Source organism: Trifolium pratense, linkage group LG7 (assembly GCF_020283565.1).
Source record: "Trifolium pratense cultivar HEN17-A07 linkage group LG7, ARS_RC_1.1, whole genome shotgun sequence".
Lineage (NCBI taxonomy): Eukaryota > Viridiplantae > Streptophyta > Magnoliopsida > Fabales > Fabaceae > Trifolium > Trifolium pratense.
Window position 1 is genome coordinate 28,010,816 of NC_060065.1, and position 14,112 is coordinate 28,024,927.

A 14,112-nucleotide genomic window follows, 5' to 3' on the forward strand; every position below is an offset into this window, starting at 1 on the left:
GGTTCTGCTTTCTTATCCAACTTGTCTCTCTTAACTTGATGTATATAAGAGAAACAAAGGCAGCCAAATGTCTTCAGATTAATTAGCTTTGGTTTGCTGCCATGCCAAGCTTCAAATGGAGTCTTTTTCTGGACGGCTTTTGTTGGCAGTCTGTTCAAAAGAAAAACTGCAGTATTTGCTGCCTCTGCCCAAAATTCCTTTGGCAGCCCTTTGTCATGAAGCATACACCTTGCCATCTCCATAATTGTTCGGTTTTTCCTCTCTACAACACCATTCTGTTGTGGAGTGTACGGTGCTGTTAATTGATGTTCAATGCCTGCATCTTCACAAAATTTATTAAATTTTTCAGAGGTATATTCAGTTCCATTATCCGACCTGATCACCTGCATCTTGCTTCCACTTTGAGTTTCAACCCAAGCTTTAAATTTCATGAAAATACCAGCAACTTCAGATTTAAACTTCATAAAATAAATCCAACACATCCTTGAATAATCATCAATGAATGCAATGTAATACTTACTGCCATTCAATGATGGTGTTTTCATAGGTCCTCCCACATCTGTGTGTACCAATTGCAGCTTTTGTGTGGCCCTCCAAGTATTGTTTTGTTGAAAAGGAAGCCTTTTTTGTTTCCCATATTGGCAAGCGATACATTCAGGAGGCATAACTTCTAATTTTGGCAAGTCATTCACCAAGTTGTTCTTCTTCATAAAAATTAGAGCAGCATGATGGAAGTGGCCCAATCTCTTGTGCCAAAGCATTGTACTGCTAACCTCCTTGTGCATTGCAGCCTGCTCCTTGTTCATGAAATCTAAGGCAAAACTTTTGCCTTTCATTTGAATTTTGAATACCTCTCTACCTTCTGAATCTTTAATCATGCAATTTTTATCTTCAAAAAACACCTTATAACCTTTTTCCAGCAACTGTGGAACGCTCAACAAATTTTGATTTATTTCAGGAACAAACAAAACATCAGAGATAAGTTTCAAACCTGTGTGACCTTCAATGGCCACAGTTCCTTTGCCTTTTACTTCAATGTATGCTCCATTTCCAATCTTGACTTTAGAGAGAACATTTTCATCAAGCTCTCTGAATAGCTCACGATCATAAGTCATGTGATTTGTACAACCACTATCAATTAGCCAACTTTCCGTGGAGTAATTGGAAGCAAAACATGATGCAGTGAACAACTGCTCATCTTGTGATTCATCCTCAGCAACCTTGACTTCTTGTTGTTGTTGTTGAGATTTGCATATTTTTTCCACGTGCCCTAACCGACCACACTTGTGACACCTTACATCTGGTCTCCACCAACACTTTTTTTCTAGATGATTAGTTTTTTTGCAATGAGGGCAGGATGGATACAACTGAGTGTCACTGTTTTGATCATTGTTTTTGCTGTTTGAAAAACCTTCAGAGTTGTTGCGACCTTTTCCTTTTTTGTTGATTTGCAACTTGACTTGAAATGCACCCTCCATAGATTCCTCTTGCCTCATAAGCCTTCTTTGATCTTGTGCCTTCGGTGCATGTAATACTTCTGCCAGTGTAATATCGCATAGATCTTTTGTGTTCTCCAAGGTGGCTATAGATGCTTCATATCTTTCAGGTATTGTCACAAGAATTTTTTCTACAATTCTTGAATCAGGAAACTCAGCACCCAGCAACCTAACCTTGTTGGCAATGTTGAGTAATTTATCCGAGTACTCTTTGATTGTCTCAGATTCTTTCATTCTTTGTTGCTCAAATTCTCTTCTTAAATTTATCACCTGCATGCTTCGTATCCTCTGGTCTCCTGCATATTCTTCTTTCAGATAATCCCAAATAGCTTTCGCTGATTTGAGAGTCATGATTCTAGTAAATACAGTTTTTGAAACACCAGCAAATAGACATGCTTTTGCTTTTGCCTTCTTGGTTTTTCTCTGTTTGTGATTTCTAATCTGAGCCATGCTTGGATTTTCTCCTAGTGGCGGAACATCGTAATCTTCTTCTACAGCTTCCCAAAGATCTAAAGCCTCTAGGTAGGATTCCATCCTCACAGCCCAAAGGTCATAGCTTTCTCCATCAAAAATAGGTGGAGCAACCTGCGAAAAATTTGTTCCGGCATCCATTTCACAGATCCCGTAAGAAGATTGCTCTGATACCAATTTGTTGGTTATTTAGTGAAATATAGTGATTGTATAAGCAAGAACTAAGATGTAATCTGACTGCAAAAAGGCTTATTATATTATTGAGCAGCAAAACTTGGTACTTATACAGCCATAAGGAAAAATAAAAAGGCAAAACATTTACTATGTAACTGATACTTAGAGACTTTAATTATTCTGATCCCAATAACTAGTTTAAACTTTATTGCCTAGAAATTAGGAGAAATAAACATTGATTGAGCAGCTCATGGGTCATTCCATCAAACACTCTGTAATGGCGAGTTTTCCAACATCGTTATCGACATCACATGTTGGCGTCACTGTTTCCACCATTTTCGTCTCACAGACAGATTCAGGTTCCAGAATCGGTTCCAAGAATGGAAGATGTTGGGTTTTGTGTTTGGCTACATTTTGTAAAAGCCAACTTTGCCAGATGCTGGACAAAGATGCTGCAGCATCCTCGTACAGCATCCTGATGCTCTGTTTTAAGTGCAGAATTTTTTCTGTCAATCTCGTTCAAGATTTGCTTCAAATATTAATTCCAGCACGTGTGTATATGCAAGACGAGACTTACTGCACAAGAATTGTCCAAGTCGGCCTAAGGAAAGTTATTAAAAACAAAAATATAATTATATTATATTTTTGTTCGCTTTTTTTTTGTTTGGTACAACACAAAACATATTTTCAATTTTAATCTAGGTTTGGCCGCAGCTGTTGCAAGGGTTTCTGTCTGCAACCCTAGCTTGCCCATCAAGACATTGAAGACTATAAATATGTGAAGCCTCAAGCTATTATTTTCATGTATTCTAAACCGTGTTCTTTACAAAGTGTGAGTTTTTAGGGTTTAGAGTTTGTGTCTTTTGTCAGCCTTTCTTGTGTCAATCTGATGCAAGTTTAGGACTGTGTTTGTGTTGTTTATTGTAAGCTGCTCCTAAGCTTTGAAGCACGGAGTTAGTGTGTGTGATTCACTCATAAGCTTTTAAGCAAGAGTGTGGTCTAGTTTCTAGGAGAGTGTCTCCATCTTGATCGTTATTATTGACAGCAACATGGTATGTGTTGTTAGAGGGAATTTGGGACGGGGTCTCATTATCTAAGAGGTTCTTAGGTAGGATTGCACGGGTAGTGTCTAGGTGATAAGTCAAGTACCGGGTGTTGGTCGAGGGCTTTGAACTAGAGCTATTATAGTGGATTCATTCCTGGATTGGTATCCCCCAGAGTAGGTGACGTTGCACTGAACTGGGTTAACAATTTCCTGTCTTATTTATTGTTCTGCAATTTATTTATTTATTTACTGTGTTCTGCGACTGTCTTGCTGCAACGTGTGCTATAGCATCTTGTGCAGCATTGTGTTCACTGCGTGCCAGATTTCAATTGGCATCAGAGCAGGCACCCTTTCTGGTTATAGGGTGAGCTCCAGGGAAAATGTCTGGCAACATTGAAAAGGAAGGAGGGCTTGTAAGCAGACCACCGCTTCTAGTTGGTGTCTCCAACTATGATTATTGGAAATCGCGCATGATTGCTTTCCTAAAATCTATGGATAGCAAAACTTGGAAGGCTGTTTTGAAAGGATGGGACCCCCCCGTGGTCATTGACAAGGATGGAAAGCCAACACTTAAACTAAAAGCTGAGGAGGACTGGTCTAAAGAAGAGGATGAGCTTGCTTTGGGAAACTCAAAAGCATTATATGCATTATACAATGGGGTAGATAAACACATCTTCAAACTAATCAAAAAATGTGTCTCAGCAAAGGAAGCTTGGAAGATTCTTGAAACTGTTCATGAAGGTACTCCTCAGGTAAAAATGTCTAAATTACAGATTCTTACTACTCAGTTTGAAAATTTACGTATGAAGGAGGAGGAAACAATTCAAGATTTTCATATGACTATTCTAGACTATGATAATCAATTTGATGCTTTGGGGGAGAAAATTCCCGAAGAAAAGTTAGTAAGAAAAATGCTTAGATCACTTCCAAAGAAATTTGATATGAAAGTCACAGCTATGGAAGAAGCCAAAAACATATCTGAGATGAAGCTGGATGAACTGGTTGGATCACTCCAAACTTATGAAAGTGTTGCAAATGGAAGAAGTGAAAAGAAAAATAAGAGCATTGCCTTCTCATCTAAAAATAATGAAGAAGAACTGGAGGATGAAGAAGAATCTAATGAGAGTATCTCTGAGGCCATGGTGTTATTGGGAAAACAATTCAACAAAGTTCTGAAACGAATGGATAAGAGACCCAGATCAAATTTCAAAAACAATGCTCCAAGCACTATGCGCAGCAATGAGAGTCAAGGAAAACCAAAGGGTGATGAAAAATCAAACTTAAACAGAAACATTCGATGTCACGAATGTGAAGGATATGGTCACATCAGACCTGAGTGCCCAACATATCAGAAGAGAGCAAAGAAAGGACTAACTGTCAGTTGGTCTGAGGATGATGACTCAGAAGATGATACAGCATCTGTAACTGCTAAACATATCTCAGTCTTAACAGGTATTGTTACATCTGATACAGAATCTGATGATGGAGAGGTAACCTATGAAGAGCTTGCTGCATCCTACAAGGAACTTTGTCTTAAAAGTGAAGAAATCTGCAGGGTTATTGAGAAACAAAAGGTAACCATCAATGAGTTAAAAGCAGAAAAATCTGAGAATATCTCAAAAATAGAGGAACTTCAAAAGAAGGTAAATTTTCTATCCTCTGATCTTGAGATCTGTAGGGTTATTGAGAAACAAAAGGTAACCATCAATGAGTTAAAAGCAGAAAAGTTTGAGAATACCTCAAAGATGGAGGAACTTCAAAAGAAGGTAAACTATCTATCCTCTGATCTTGAAGAAGCTAAAGAAGTCATTGAAAAATTAAATACTGACATTTGGCGGCTGAGAAAATTCTCTGACATGTTGTATAAAGATGATGAGCATCTTGACAAACTTCATAAGGCTGATGGACAACTGGAGGAAATCTTAGAGAAAAATGTTCGAAAGCCTATAAATATTGGGCTTAGCTATGAAAATGTCAACAAATTCAAAAATTACAGTCCTAACCTCATGTACATGGAGCCTAAAGAAACTCAAAAGCAAAGGATGCCTTATCAGAAGCCGCAGCATCATCAGCAGCATCCCATGTCAAGAAATAGAAGAAAGGACCATGCTTGGAGATGTCATTACTGTGGTAGAAAAGGGCACATAAGGCCTTACTGCTACAAGCTATATGGGTACCCTAACAGACGTCCTCAACACACACCTGTTTCCACAACTGCTCCTACTCAACAAGAATGGAAACCTAAAGGAGAAAATGAGAAGAAAAGTGATACAATTCAACCTGAAGAAGAGATTACTGCTCTGATTGCTCACACATCACTTAGAGCTTCATCAAGGGAAGACTGGTATTTTGATAGTGGTTGTTCAAGACACATGACCGGAATTGAAAAATTTCTTGTTGATTTAAAGTCTTACTCAACTAGTTTTGTAACTTGTGGTAATGGTACTAAAGGAGAAATTGTTGGTATAGGGGAGCTCAACAGTAATAGCTTGCCTAAACTAAGCAATGTGTTGTTAGTAAAAGGATTGACTGCAAATTTAATAAGCATCAGTCAATTATGCGACCAAGGGATGAAGGTAAACTTCACCAAGTCTGAATGTTTGGTTACAAATGATGAGGGTGAAATTTTGATGAGGGGCGTCAGATCAAAAGACAACTGCTACTTATGGGTTCCCCAAGAAGAGGCAAATGTGTTGACATGCTTAATCACGAAAGAAGATGAAATAAAATTGTGGCACCAAAAACTTGGTCATCTCAACTTAAGAAGCATGAAGAAAGCTATACCTGAAGAAGCCATCAAGGGCTTGCCAAATCTCAAGATCGAAGAAGGAAGCATTTGTGGTGAATGTCAAATTGGAAAACAAACCAAGAAGCCACATCCAAAGCTGCAGCATCTTACCACTACCAGAGTTCTTGAGCTTCTACACATGGATTTGATGGAACCTATGCAAACTGAAAGCTTAGGAGGAAAAAGGTATGCCTATGTTGTTGTAAATGATTTCTCTAGATATACCTGGATAAATTTTATTAGAAAGAAATCAGAGACCTTTGACGTATTCAAAGATCTATGTATTCTACTTCAAAGAGAGAAAAACAATGTTGTGAAAGATGATACAGAAGATGCTACAGCATCTATCCTAGGTAGCATAGATTCTGAATCTATTGAGGAATTCAAGAATGATACAGAGATTACTACACCTGAACCAATCTTTGCTACTTCAAAGAAAGGGTCACCCATTCGTACTCAAAAGAATCATCCTACAGATCTGATTATTGGTAATCCTAATCATGGAATTACTACTAGAAGGACACTTGACTTAGCTCCTAATGCTTGTTTTGTTTCTAAGTTTGAACCCAAAAATGTGATGGAAGCCCTTACTGATGAGTTTTGGATAAATGCTATGCAAGAAGAGCTAAATCAGTTCAAGAAGAATGAAGTTTGGGACTTAGTTCCTAGACCAGAAAATACTAATGTGATTGGTACCAAGAAGGTCTACAAGAACAAGTCTATGCTAGAGGGGTATTGTGATGCTGATTGGGCAGGTTGTGCAAATGATAGAAAAGGCACCTCAGGAGCCTGTTTCTTTTTAGGCAACAATCTTATATCTTGGTTCAGCAAGAAACAAAATTGTGTATCTTTATCTACAGCTGAATCAGAGTACATAGCTGCTGGTAGTAGCTGCTCCCAGCTATTATGGATGAAACAAATGTTGTTGGAGTACAATGTGGTACAAGATGCTATGGCATTGTACTGTGACAATCTTAGTGCCATCAATATTTCAAAGAATCCTATCCAACATAGCAGGACGAAGCATATTGATATTAGGCACCATTTTATTAGAGACCTAGTTGAAGAAGGTATTGTGACTCTTGAGCATATTGCCACTGAAGAACAGCTGACTGATATTTTTACTAAGGCTCTAGATGCGGTCCAATTTGAAAAATTGCGAGGCAAACTTGGTGTTTGCCTATCTGAAGAGTTATAGCAATTATTGCAAGTGTGGCGTGCAGTTTTCTCTTCAACTTATTTAGTAATGCACGCTGTTATGGGTAATGTTGAAACATCTGAAGATTTGGTAAGAATTGTGTGTTTGTTGATGATAAGGGTGTTTCTTGTGGTGAGAAAGTATTTGTCAGAGAAAGTTATGTGGTGTTCTCCTCTGCTGTGTTTAACATTTGTCGGTAATGATATTAGCGCTCCAACTGAGGTCAAAGATGACTCTGTGTTGGAACATGTCAAGAAGAGTGTTCCTGAGAAAGATGTTGCACATGATGCTACAACATCTGCAGCACGGGAAAATTTGGATAACATTGTTATACCCGAGTCTCCAGATAATGTTATTGTTTCTAACAAAGAAAAGGGTTCTGAAGCAACTACTACTGATAATGTTTTTGTTCATCATATCTATGTGATCCCTTATGTTGATGATAGTGGTAAAACTATGTCTGTTCCTTTGAATGTTGATGAATCTGCTGAGAAAGATTCAAATGTTATTTATGTGGACAATCTCACCCTTACAGAGAGGACTCCTGCTCCTAGTACTAGGAGGTTAAGATGCAATGCTGGTAAGAGTGTGCCTGTTTATAGTGTTCCTGTCAAGACTACCAAGGAAAAGAAAATATATGGTCTTAAAAGACAGTGGAGTAAGGTTACTGGGTCCTCTGAGCCAAAGAAGAAGCTTTTGTGGAGGAAGACTATTTCCTCTAGTGATTCAGAGTTTGAGGAAGACCAACATGCTACTGCATCGCCTGCAGCATCCTCAAAGAAGTCTGTGAAGAAAAAGAGGATCCCTCAAGATGTATTCCCTGTACCCATTGACAACATTTCCTTTCATTGTGTTGAAAATGTTGACACTTGGAAGTGTGTGGTAAAGAGAAGGCTTGCTGTTGAGAGGAATTTAGTGAAGAATTCTCACAATGCCAAGAGCTTGTTGATTTTATTAATGAAGTGAACTTGATGAGAACTGTGACTGGGCTGGGTAAGTGCTTTGAGATGCTTACCAAAGAATTTTTGTAAACATAGGAGATGACTGTGATGATCCTAAAAGTCCAGAATTTGGGAAAATGTTTGTTCATGGAAGTATGCAAGACACTCACTGGAAAATACGTTCTCCTGAACAAGATTGCAGCAGCCAACTGGGCTCCAACTACTCATTCCAATATTGTTGCTACAGGTTTGGCTTGGTTTATATATGTTGTAGGGACCAGATCACCTTTTGACTTTGGTTCTTATATTTTTGATGAAACTGTTCTGCATAGTAAGTCATGTACTGTGAAGATGTCTATAGTCTTTCCTACACTGATGTGTGACATTATTCTAGCTCAACATCCTGACATTTGTACTAAGGCTGGTGTTCCTAGTAAGAGAGGTTGTGATTTGTCTTTTGATTTTAGACTGTTTGAGGGTACACATGCTGCAGACTGTGCTGCATCATCTGTCAACCAGTCAAACTGATGTTTTGCCTAGGAAGCAAATGATTGTTGACCTCAAGGTGTTTTCCAATGTCAATCCTGGTGTTCTTGATGATAATGCAGGTAGTGATACTGAGGTAGAGGAGGAGGACTCTGACGCAAGTCCTTCTATGTGACCTGCTTATGCTTTATTTGCATGTCCTTTTGGATTTTAATTTTGTGGGCTACGCCCTGATGCTCTCTGGATTGTAACATGCACAATCCATGTCTTTTGGCTCCGACACTGCAGGTTCTCTTTGCCATGATGGTCTGTAATATGCACTTTATGATCTCTTATGCTCTGATTCTCTCTGCACTCTATATTTCTCTATGATCTGATAACTCTGTGGAAGTTCTGCTCCTACTGTGTGATACTGACTTTATTTGTCAGAATTTATGGCTAAAAAGGGGGAGTAAAATGTGTTTATATGCATGATGTGATGAAGAATGCTATAGCATCTAGTATAGCATGTTTTATGTGATATGCATGTTTTGAGGGGGAGTGAAGTTTATGCATATATTGAGGGGGAGTAGGTAGAATTTACTTTTCTACTACTTATGATATGCATGTTTACATAGGAATTTATTTTTCCTATTCTCTGTGGCGTTGCTTAAATTTTAAGGAGTTTATTTCTATGTGAGAGTTTATTTCTCTCTATCTGTACTTTGAGGCTAAGATGTGTTATGTTCCGCTGTTGCATGCCTCTGATGCTTACATGCTAGCTATCTTTTCATCTGATGAATTCCTTTACTTTCTTTCCTAGTTGTGTGCGTATGTTGACTCGAAGGAAAGTTTAAATAGCTTAGCATCGTTCTACCTTCTTTCCTAGTTGTGTGCTTATGTTGACTCGAAGGAAAGTTTAGACTGTATCTCTCCATGCACTGGGCCAAAGTTGTTTTAGCCAAAATTTGCCAAAGGGGGAGATTGTTGGGTTTTGTGTTTGGCTACATTTTGTAAAAGCCAACTTTGCCAGATGCTGGACAAAGATGCTGCAGCATCCTCGTACAGCATCCTGATGCTCTGTTTTAAGTGCAGAATTTTTTCTGTCAATCTCGTTCAAGATTTGCTTCAAATATTAATTCCAGCACGTGTGTATATGCAAGACGAGACTTACTGCACAAGAATTGTCCAAGTCGGCCTAAGGAAAGTTATTAAAAACAAAAATATAATTATATTATATTTTTGTTCGCTTTTTTTTTGTTTGGTACAACACAAAACATATTTTCAATTTTAATCTAGGTTTGGCCGCAGCTGTTGCAAGGGTTTCTGTCTGCAACCCTAGCTTGCCCATCAAGACATTGAAGACTATAAATATGTGAAGCCTCAAGCTATTATTTTCATGTATTCTAAACCGTGTTCTTTACAAAGTGTGAGTTTTTAGGGTTTAGAGTTTGTGTCTTTTGTCAGCCTTTCTTGTGTCAATCTGATGCAAGTTTAGGACTGTGTTTGTGTTGTTTATTGTAAGCTGCTCCTAAGCTTTGAAGCACGGAGTTAGTGTGTGTGATTCACTCATAAGCTTTTAAGCAAGAGTGTGGTCTAGTTTCTAGGAGAGTGTCTCCATCTTGATCGTTATTATTGACAGCAACATGGTATGTGTTGTTAGAGGGAATTTGGGACGGGGTCTCATTATCTAAGAGGTTCTTAGGTAGGATTGCACGGGTAGTGTCTAGGTGATAAGTCAAGTACCGGGTGTTGGTCGAGGGCTTTGAACTAGAGCTATTATAGTGGATTCATTCCTGGATTGGTATCCCCCAGAGTAGGTGACGTTGCACTGAACTGGGTTAACAATTTCCTGTCTTATTTATTGTTCTGCAATTTATTTATTTATTTACTGTGTTCTGCGACTGTCTTGCTGCAACGTGTGCTATAGCATCTTGTGCAGCATTGTGTTCACTGCGTGCCAGATTTCAGAAGAAATGCATCCGAAGAAGGCAGGGCAGTGTCCTTGGTTACAACATGATTCACGATTGGTGCCATGGAGGGAACAATTGTATCTGAAACTAAGAGAGTTTCGTTCACCGATTTGGAAGCAACAATTTCTTCTTGCAATAATTTCTGCTCACTAACAGAAGGAACCTCGATCTGTTTTGCAGATAAACGAAATTCATCATGCATCAACAAATTGGTATTCAACGGTTCTGGTGTAGGGATGTATTTGGGTGAGTTCGATGCACCATGGGAAGAGCTCGGCGAGCAGTTGTAGTGTTGCAGTAGAATCTCCAACTTGGAGATGATTCTGTCGAAAGCAACGTTGTTGTGAGCGTACATTTTCTCCCATCGATCCCATCGATCTTTTTCGGCGATGTTCTTCACGTACTCTGCCATGGTGAGAATGAAAGCACCAATGTAGTGATACTAAAATTGAATAGGAAATAAAGCTATGATAGGAATCATAGTTGCAATACAAAAGGAATTTGAGATGTGAAAAGAGAGTTTGGGAGAGAAGAATAACAACTTCACCAATCACATAAAAATGAGAAATAACTCTTAGTTCACTATATATACTATCCATGTGTGATAAAATCCCTTAGTGTGATAATTCGCATCAAGCTTAACAGAATGACCTTCATTTGCCTCTTGTGAGACCCTCCACTCCTCATTTGCTGACTCATTAGTTTCCAGACCCTTCCCTTTATTTTGTCTCATTACACACCATTAGCATTTACAAGAATATATCCGTTGATTTTTGCATCCAGCTCTGTCAAATATATTGCAAGTGAGAGGAGGGAAATCATGGAATAGTCAACTGCATAATAGTTAAAGACTTAAAGGGCTAAAGTTCATGGTAAATTTTCATACTTTTATGATTTTTAGACAGATCTATACATTGGGTGATATTTTCACTGTTGGGTTTAGTCCAGACTTTTAATTCCTGAATAAAAAGCAAACTTTGATCAATGAAAAGGCAAAAATATTTCTGAATATGCCTATATTGAGAACCAAACAGCATTTAGTCCACAAACTTGATATATAGATTAGAATTCTCACTTTAGCAGTGTGGCTGACACCTACTCCTGTTTCTACCGTCTTTAGAGTACGTTCGACATCTCCTTCTTGACTCCTATATGCATAACCAAGGGATTTTTTGTCCATTAGAATATCAATACCATTGGAGTCAGATAGTTCCTGATAAAAGGTAAAATAATTTACTTAATAGATTTTAAGAAGCAGACACCCTCCAATACATCTTTGCACAGATATGAAGTAAATTTTTTAATGCTGCATAAGTAAAAACCTATACATGCCAATCAGATACAAAATCCATACAGGCCTCATCCAAAACAAAAATACTTCAATGACTTTAAAGTTAGGAAGAATATATCTGTTATAGAAAGAACACAGAGTACAGCAGTCCATGTATATCACAAGTGGTTGAAGGATCACATTACATTAAGAAGCTCATATATGTAATAGCGTATGTCATAATCAGTCAAGGTTGGATACAAAACTTTAAAATCTGTACTGTTGACATACTCAAGTATTAAGTTCGGAGTTTTAGACTGATCTTCGTATCTTTAAGACTGAAGAACGAAACAGTTAAGTTGAAACTATATTCACATGACACAAAAATATTAATCATGTACGATGAATATGAAGAAATAATAACCTCAGTTGATTAGTGTGTGCAATATTCTCTAAAGTAGTAGCATCTTTATACACCTCATAAAGTTGTTCATTAGACTCTGGTAGTGGTAGTTTTATAGCCAGGACAATAACTTGCATCAATATGCATGTTTAAGGATTCTGCAAGTAGCTTCTTGTAAGCTTCCCTGGAAGGGGAACACACAACTGAGTTTTCCTTACTTTTAGCCCGTTCTGTCAACATGGTGACAAATAAATCTACTCAAGCAATGCAAAGAAACTTGATTTTAACCCAACCGGTGACAAATAAATCAAACATTCAAGGGTCAAAAACTTGGTTTTTATAAACAAATTCAGAAAGTAAATTATCAGTTTATCCACTCACATACCACACTAAAAAAATAAGATAGTAAGAAACCATTCAGCCTACTATTTTGGTGAGCATGCTGGTTAGAATCTGATGCAGGATTCGGTGCAAGAGGAGCATATGGAGGTTGTTGAGGTCTTGGACCAAGGTATGTCCGAAGTTCAAACAGGTTAGCAGCCAAGATTAAGTGCAGCTGATCAACACAAGAAAATGATCCAGAAAACCAAAAATGAAAAAACACATCACTACCAGCTCAAAATCACTCTAACATCTCAAATGAGACATAAAAATATGATTTTTACACAAACCCATTTCCGTGGATCGAAAGAAAAGTTCAAAAATCAAGTACCTTCACATGGGGGCAAAGGTCACCAGTTTCAGTTGTCTCATCCCTCCGTATAATTATGTTAACAGCATCATTGAGACGGTCCCATAGTGTATCAGGGTTCACATACTCAGCCTAAGAAGCAAACCAATCAAATCAAGAAAATATCAACAAAAGGGTTTATACAAAAATCCACATGACACAAAAAATAAAATCTGAATTTTTTAAAAACAATTTAAAAACCTCTGAAGTCAACTTCTCCTTGCTTGTCACTCTACAGAAAAAATATAGAAGAGAAAAAGCAAGATGGAAACACTGGTAAGAGTTAACAATGTCAAAGCATCGGTTAAATTCACAAAACATAGAATGTCACATGAAGCACTATCAAAGCTCTCAAACCCAACATACCTGATACACAAATTAACAAAATAAATACGAAAGGTCAAAAAATACAAAATTTAACAAACAAAAACAACAAAATCTCACCTCAATGTTCAATAACCCTAAAATAAATCAACTTTCTAGACTGCCTTTTTGCACCATAGCTTCCAATGTTGATGAGAATCCACAGCAACTTTTTATCAAACACATGGTGTGCATGTATAAAATCTATGCCATGTTTGGCATATTCCTACATAAGTGTTTCCTTAAAATGTTACCACTTTTGATGAGGCAAAGGAATAATATCTTTGTGAAGCACTTCATCATTTAAGTCAAGACCTTTGTTTCTACTCATGCTTGTAATGTTTTGCTTGTCCATTAGTTCATCATCCATAACGTTACCGTTGAAACATTTCTCACAAAACACATTAGTAGATAACAAGATAATTATAATTAAAATTAATTAACATGTTTGTTATCTTTAAAACATCAAATAAGGATTTTGTCCTCAACAATCTCCCCCTTTTTGATGATGACAAACATTTAACTTAATTTTGATTTTGAGTTTTTGATAAAAATATTTTGATAATCTTTTGCATTTGATTTGTCAATAACTCCCCCTAAATTTAAGCATTCTATTTTCAATAGCAAATTGAGTTTAAACTTTGATTAAAAATAATATGACAAATTTTAACAAGTCATTCTTTTACCAAAGTGAATGTTTATGGTTATGATGATTTTGCTCAAAATTTGATATATGTTTCATATCAGAGTTTTTTAGGATATTTCCAAAACAATTTGTATGTTTTGATTAGAGCA

The 14,112-nt window shown here is 37.4% G+C and overlaps 1 protein-coding gene across 15 annotated transcripts; it reads right to left on the minus strand.

Moving 5' to 3' along the window:
• Positions 1-2,201: 2,201 nt before the first annotated feature.
• On the minus strand, positions 2,202-13,741 carry LOC123898074. 15 transcript variants are annotated; one of them, XR_006805198.1, is made up of 8 exons: positions 13,399-13,722; positions 13,156-13,320; positions 12,937-13,047; positions 12,610-12,780; positions 12,246-12,454; positions 11,627-11,764; positions 11,438-11,510; positions 10,984-11,336 (listed from the first exon to the last, which is right to left on the minus strand). XR_006805198.1 is itself a non-coding variant. In XM_045948925.1 (6 exons), the coding sequence occupies exons 4-6, from the start codon at positions 11,282-11,284 to the stop codon at positions 2,397-2,399; spliced, it is 618 nt and encodes a 205-aa protein (XP_045804881.1). In that variant the 5' UTR covers positions 11,285-11,336; positions 11,438-11,510; positions 11,627-11,764; positions 12,246-12,791; the 3' UTR covers positions 2,202-2,396. The 15 variants fall into 15 exon arrangements, 1 of the variants encoding a protein (XP_045804881.1); XR_006805206.1 differs by having other exon boundaries at positions 12,246-12,408; positions 12,651-12,780; positions 13,156-13,722; XR_006805205.1 differs by having other exon boundaries at positions 12,651-12,780; positions 13,156-13,722.
• Between the last annotated feature and the right edge of the window lie 371 nt (positions 13,742-14,112).

Coding starts and splice junctions, on each gene's coding strand:
- LOC123898074 (XM_045948925.1), bottom strand. CDS start 11,284: ATGAGACAAAATAAAGGGAAGGGTCTGGAAACTAATGAGTCAGCAAAT. Junction 10,957..11,202: donor CTCACAAGAGGCAAATGAAG/GTCATTCTGTTA, acceptor TCACCATGGCAG/AGTACGTGAAGAACATCGCC. Junction 2,529..10,552: donor TGCCTTCTTCGGATGCATTT/CTTCTGAAATCT, acceptor AAAACCCAACAT/CTTCCATTCTTGGAACCGAT.